The sequence below is a fragment of the Phaethon aethereus genome (assembly GCF_964289735.1).
Source record: "Phaethon aethereus genome assembly, chromosome: 14".
NCBI classification, from domain to species: Eukaryota; Metazoa; Chordata; class Aves; order Phaethontiformes; family Phaethontidae; genus Phaethon; species Phaethon aethereus.
The window spans coordinates 11415329-11421945 of record NC_138590.1 but is presented as its reverse complement, the minus strand read 5'-3'; the positions used below and the strand labels follow the sequence as shown (position 1 = coordinate 11421945).

Here is a 6617-nt window from a genome sequence, read left to right as displayed (position 1 = left end):
GCGACCCCTTTTCCCTCGGGACACCCCCCTTCCCGCCCTGGGATCCCCCTCACCCCGGCACCCCCAACGCCTGCAGCCCTCCCTCCTCCTCCCCCCGTGCCCGGTTTAACTCTCCCAGCGCCCTGGCCAGGCTGCGGCTGTCTGGAGGGGTCGGGGGTCCCTGCGCTCAACCAGCGCCCCCCTACCCGTGCCGCCCCCACCGAGCCGTCGAGGGAGGGGAGAGGGCTGGAAGGGGTTTCACCGTGCTCAGGTCCCCCCCGTGTTCTGCTTCTCCTCTATGCGCATCCACCCTCGGCGTGCCCGTGGGGACCGCGCACCGCTGCCCCACGGCACGCCGGGCGCCACGGACCGTCCACCCCCTTCTTGCCGGCGGGGTCCCTGCCGGGCCAGGGCAGCGCGTGGGTGGGAGCTGCCTGCCCGGCTCCGCTCACCCCGGCCCGGCCTTGTCTCGCAGGGTGAGAGCCGCCGCGCCGGAGGGGCTGGAGGATGCGGCCCCTCTCGCAGGTCCTGGTGGGGCTGCTGCTGGCGGCTGCTGCCCAGGGCAGGGCGATGGAGCCAGGTACGGCTTGGGGGGGGGGGCGGGAGAGGGCTAGAGGCGGTGGGATGGGGGTCCTACTTTCAGAACGCCGACCCCCAGCTGGGCAGCGAGCCGCTGGGGGTGCCGGGCGCTCGCCCTGGGCACATAGCCCCACAGCTCTGACTGGGGGGCGGGGGGCACCCGCCCGGCAGGGGCACGGTGTGAGGGGCCAAGCGCCTCTATCCCCAGGCGAGGAGATGTGGAGGCTGGAAGGAGCAGGGAGGCTCCAGCCAGGGGGTCCCTGGTGGGGACTCGGCGCGCTCGATGGGCCTGCGCAGCAGAGCGGGATAGCGTGAACGCCGTGGGCCGAGGCAGTTGTGCATGGCTCGGTGGCGAGTGTAAAGAGGTGCAGGCAGCCCGTGCCTCTCGGTGGCGGGCGCAGGAGAAGCATACGTCCCAGGGGAGCCGAGGCCCAGCTACCCCACATCCCCGCCTGTGGTAACCACACAGAGGGCTGGGGGCACACCTGCGTGTCCCCGGGCCCCCGCGTGCAGGCAGTGTGGCTGTGGTGGCTATTGCTGAGCTGGCGGTTGGGTTGTTTCTGCCCTCCACGTGCACACGCCTGCTGCCGGCCATCGCCGGGGCCAGCCAGGCCTGGGGGTCTCGGTTGTGCCTGGGGCACGCGGAGGTCTGATGGCGGGTGGCCGGTAGGGTTTGGTGCCCTCATTCGGTGCTGTGTTCGGTAAAGGAGGACAGACTCGGGCACCCTGCGCCGCTGGGAGTGGCCCCTGCAGCAGGATGGTGGCATGTGTGGCCTTGGACAGGGACACGCTGCTGGGGAAGCCGCATCCATGTGCCCCAGGGCAGAGTCCGGCCCTCGCCTGCCTCTGGGACAGCAGAGCCGGGCACCGGGCTGTGCCACACCACATGCTGTCTGCACCAGGGTGGGGGTGTGGTGGGGTCCTGCCATTGGGGAGGCGTGAGCATGGGGCCAGGTACTCACAGTGTCTCTCCAGAGCTGTTTGAGAGCCCGCTGCTGGAGTCAGAAGAGGAACATCTGCTGCTGGATCCAGGCAACGCATTGAAGCTGTACTGTGACGCCAACCAGAGTGGTGCCAGCGTGGTCTGGTACAAGGAGTCCCAGCCGCTCATCCCGGGGGGCCGTATCCATCTCCAGCAGAGCCTGCTGGAGATCTCGGAGGTCGCCTACGAGGACTCAGGGCTCTATGTGTGCCGGGCATGGGGGACCGGGGAGATCCTGCGCAACTTCACCATCTCCGTTGTGGGTAGGAGCCCCAGCAAGTGCCCAGCTGCCCCCCGGGGCAGCCGCTGCCTGCCTGGCCCTGCAGGGCATCGCGCTCAACCCCAGCCCTGCAGGCAAGGATGTCCCTCTCAACCCATCTTCCCTTGCAGACTCACTGGCGTCGGGTGATGACGATGAAGACAGTGATGGGGACGGTCCCCACGGAGACCGAAACGAGGAGCCCGTCTACATGCACAGAGGTCAGTGCCGCCCCGGGCAGGAGAGGGCAGCTGGGGCAGGCCCAGGGGCGCGGGGCCCTGCCTTCCCCCAGATGAGGCCGTTCAGGGCAGGCACTGCTGCCTCCTGCTCACAGCACAAGCAGCTGGGAGCAGCTCTGGCAGCCTCTGTGCTGCCCCTTGGCCCCCTCCCACTGCACATTCCATGTCTCCGCAGCTCCTTACTGGACTCACCCGCACCGGATGGACAAGAAGCTGTATGCAGTCCCTGCGGGGAACACGGTGAAGTTTCGCTGCCCAGCCTCGGGCAGCCCCAGCCCCAGCATCCGCTGGTTGAAGAATGGGCGCGAGTTCCGGGGGGAGCACCGCATCGGGGGCATCCGGGTAAGATCCAGGACCCCCTGCAACAGCCTCCCCTCCCGGGGTCTGCTCCCCCATCACACCTCACTGCCTTGCCTCCCTGCTCTGCAGCTCCGGCACCAGCACTGGAGCCTGGTGATGGAGAGCGTGGTGCCCTCCGACCGCGGCAACTACACCTGCCTGGTGGAGAACAGTTTTGGCAGCATCCGCTATAGCTACCTCCTGGATGTGCTGGGTGAGGGCTCCTCAGCATGGTCCGGGCTCCCCACTCCTCCTGCACCTGGCAGAGGGGTTGGGGTCATGGGGAAGGTGCCAGAAGAGGCTCTGCTTGTGCCCTCTCCACTGGTGCAGCCCACGTGTCCCTCGCACCCAAGGGACATGGGGATGGAGACCAGGTTTGGGTTGCACTGGTCTGCTGTAGGGCAGGGGAAGGGCTCTCCATGTGTTCACAGCGGGCAGAGGGAGGCAGAAAGGAGCCCCTGTTCTGGGACACCGTGTCAGTGACACCGCTCTGCTCTCCTCTGTGCAGAGAGGTCCCCGCACAGGCCCATCTTGCAGGCTGGGCTGCCCGCCAACACCACGGCCCTGGTGGGCAGCGATGTGGAGTTCTTCTGCAAGGTCTACAGTGATGCCCAGCCCCACATCCAGTGGTTGAAGCACATCGAGGTGAACGGCAGCAGCTATGGTCCCGACGGGGTCCCCTACGTGCAAGTGCTCAAGGTAACAGGGGCTGGAAGCGCCTGGGGCCCAGACGCCCACCCCAAAGTGGTGACAGGGGGTGCACAGAGGAGGAGGAAGGATGCTTGGCCATCCACCCTCTCCCTGGCAGACTGCAGACATCAACAGCTCCGAGGTGGAGGTGCTGTACCTGCGCAATGTCTCCATGGAGGATGCTGGCGAGTACACCTGCCTGGCAGGGAACTCCATTGGCCTCTCGTACCAGTCTGCCTGGCTCACCGTGCTGCCAGGTGGGGATGGCGGTGCTGGGGTGGGAGCTGGGGCCCCTGGCACGCAGGGACCATGGCTCAGGCTGACTCATTCACTCTCTCCAGAAGAGGAGCTGGTGCGGGAAGCCGAAGCCCCTGAGGCCAAGTACACGGACATCATCATCTACACCTCGGGCTCGCTGGCTGTGGCCATGGCTGCCATCATCGTGGTGTTGTGCCGGATGCAGACTCAGTCAAGCAAGCAGCCCCTGGAGCCTATGGCGGTCCACAAGCTCTCCAAATTCCCGCTCATCCGACAGGTGGGTGCCAAGCTGGAGCCCTGGGGGTGCAGGGGGACCCTGGCGACTGACTGGCTCCGCAGGTGCCACCTGTGCCCATCACACCTTGCCCTGCTGCCAGCCTTGGGGCTGCCCTCCCCACTGCCTCCTGCTGCTCCCTCATCGCATTGCTCTGAGTGGGGGTCTCTGTGCAGCACTGCTGGGTCTCTGTTTGGCCCCTGAGCACAGGGCAGGATGGCTGAGATCCCTTGGTCTCTCTCTGCAGTTCTCCCTGGACTCCAGCTCCTCTGGGAAGTCCAGCACATCCCTGATGCGCGTCACTCGTCTCTCCTCCAGCTGCGCCCCGATGCTGGCTGGGGTCGTGGAGCTGGATCTTCCCCTCGATGCCAAGTGGGAGTTCCCCCGAGACAAGTACGGTGCCAGGCAGCATGGGGCTCATCTGGGTCTGGGGGCTGCTTTCTGCAGCCACCCTGGAGACGGCAGCACATGGGATGGGGAAGTCTCCAGACACCACCAGACACCTCAGCACTGCCGTGCCTCAGAGTGCTGGGACCCGGCTCAGACCAGAGAGGGGCAGCTACATCACCTCTGCCCCTCAGGGTCTGGCTGCGTGGTTGTGGGGAGTGGGGCCTTCCCTGCGGTCCCTCATGGTTCTGCCCGTCCCTGCCAGGCTGGTGCTGGGCAAGCCCCTGGGGGAAGGCTGCTTTGGCCAGGTGGTGCGGGCAGAAGCTTACGGCATCGACAGAGACAGGCCAGACAGAGCCGTCACCGTGGCTGTGAAAATGTTGAAAGGTAACAGTTCCCCTGCCAGTGTCCCAGACACAAGTGGCATCAGTGCCAGGCTGCGGTGCCACCCCAGCTGGCACGGTGACCTGGCCCTCCTTCTGCAGACAACGCCACGGACAAGGATCTGGCTGACCTCATATCCGAGATGGAGATGATGAAGCTGATGGACAAGCACAAGAACATCATCAACCTCTTGGGAGTCTGCACACAGGACGGTGAGGGGGCTGCGCAGGCAGGGCTGGGGCAGGGCATGAGGAGGAGCAGGGGATGGGGCTGTTGGGGACAGTGGCAGGTGGGATGCTGGGGTGGGACAGGGCAGGGGCTGAGCAGAGTGGACGCACTTCCCAGGGCCGCTGTACGTGATCGTGGAGTTTGCTGCGAAGGGCAACCTGCGCGAGTACCTCCGTGCCCGCCGCCCCCCAACACCCGATTATGCTTTTGATGTCACGGCGATGCCTGAGGAGCAGCTGTCTTTCAAGGACCTGGTCTCCTGTGTCTACCAAGTGGCCCGTGGCATGGAGTACCTGGAGTCCAAACGGGTAGGGCTGGCACAGCCCGCACGGGCTGCTGGCGCTCGGGACAGCCCGGTGGGGAGCAAGGTGGTGCTGGAGAAGCTGTGTTGCCCCACTGTCCCCTCTCTAAGTGGTGAGAGGGAACCCAGCCCCTTCCCCCAGGCTGTGCATAATCTCTTGGCCACATCCAGCAAAGCTCAGGGCAGTATCTCCCCAAAAATGCTGGGCTTAAAGCCTGATCCACCTCCTAAGTGTCCCCATGCCACATGGTGCCTGTCACCGCAGCCAGACCAGTGGTGGAGTGACCCCAGCCACCACAGAGGTGCCGAGGGGGCCAGCGGTGCTGGGGGACACATGGGAGGGGAGTGGTGGCTCTGGGTGTGGGGAGGGGACGCATAGAGCTGGAGCCACTATCTCACACCCCCTGAGGGTGATGCTCCCCCCCGGCAGTGCATCCACCGTGACCTGGCTGCCCGCAACGTGCTGGTCACAGCAGAGAGCGTGATGAAGATCGCGGACTTTGGCTTGGCCAGGGATGTCCATGACATTGACTACTACAAGAAAACCAGTAACGTGAGTGGGGAGGGGGGGTCTGGGACACACGCACAGACAAACAGGGACCCCCGGCCAGGGCTGAGCAGGGGGTTTTCTCCTATAGGGTCGTCTGCCAGTGAAGTGGATGGCGCCTGAGGCCCTGTTTGACCGTGTCTACACCCACCAGAGCGATGTGTGAGTCCCGGGCTGCGGGTGGAGGATGCTGTCAGGTGTGGGATGAGGCAGCGCCATGGCATTAGGCACAAAGTGGAGAGTCTCCATGAGTAGGATGGGGGTATGGCCATGGGACAGCAGCAACAGGGCACATCTTCCCCAGGGGTGATGCCACCTTCTCCCATGGCACTGCAGGGTGTGGTGGGGTGAGGGTCCTAGGACATGGCTGACCCCCTCTTTGCCATGCATGATCCCAGGTGGTCCTTCGGGATCCTGATGTGGGAGATCTTCACACTGGGGGGCTCTCCCTACCCCGGCATCCCTGTCGAGGAGCTCTTTAAGCTGCTGAAGGAGGGTCACCGCATGGACCGGCCATCCAACTGCACCCATGAGCTGTGAGTACCAGCTAGGTGGGGTGGGCAGGGGGCACAGCGAGACCCCGATAATTCTCTCTTAACCCCACCAGGTACATGCTGATGCGCGAGTGCTGGCACGCTGTGCCCTCGCAGCGCCCCACCTTCGAGCAACTTGTGGAGGGACTGGACAAGATCCTGGCTGCGGTTTCGGAGGAGGTGAGTGGTGGGGGGTCTGGCCGGTGGTGGGGCAGGCAGTGCTGGCACTGATGGCACCGGCACCGATGGCACCATCTCTCCCTGTAGTACCTGGACCTCTCCATGCCCTTCGAGCAGTACTCGCCTTCCTGCGAGGACACCGCCAGCTCCTGCTCCTCCGACGACTCCGTCTTCACCCACGACCCGCTGCCACTGGCTCCCTGCCTCTTCTCCTACCCCAACGTGAGGACCTAAGGGTGGGCAGGGAAGGGTGATGCTGAGGGCACCTCCACTCTTGTGGGAGTGGGTCCGGGTTCCTGCAGGTTCTCTGCTTTGCCCAGTTGTGAGTGGTGGGCAGGCAGGGCCCTGAGCTGCAGCGCCGGGGCAGGGTGTCCCTCTCTCCAGGCTCCGTTTTGGCACTGAGCCTTTGATTGTCGCTGAGACCTGCCTGACGTTGCAGGGCAGCGGGAGCCAGAGTC

General features: G+C 65.3%; 1 protein-coding gene across 1 annotated transcript; it reads left to right on the top strand.

Moving 5' to 3' along the window:
• Nucleotides 1–475: 475 nt before the first annotated feature.
• Nucleotides 476–6393, top strand: FGFR4 (fibroblast growth factor receptor 4; the record flags this gene model as incomplete). Its single annotated transcript, XM_082006184.1, has 17 exons — nt 476–559; nt 1534–1803; nt 1931–2020; nt 2214–2380; nt 2468–2591; nt 2886–3076; nt 3186–3324; nt 3409–3602; nt 3847–3992; nt 4252–4373; nt 4472–4582; nt 4716–4906; nt 5330–5452; nt 5538–5608; nt 5845–5982; nt 6054–6159; nt 6247–6393. Exons 1-17 carry the CDS (start codon nt 487–489, stop codon nt 6391–6393), a joined length of 2403 nt encoding a protein of 800 aa, XP_081862310.1. The 5' UTR covers nt 476–486.
• Between the last annotated feature and the right edge of the window lie 224 nt (nt 6394–6617).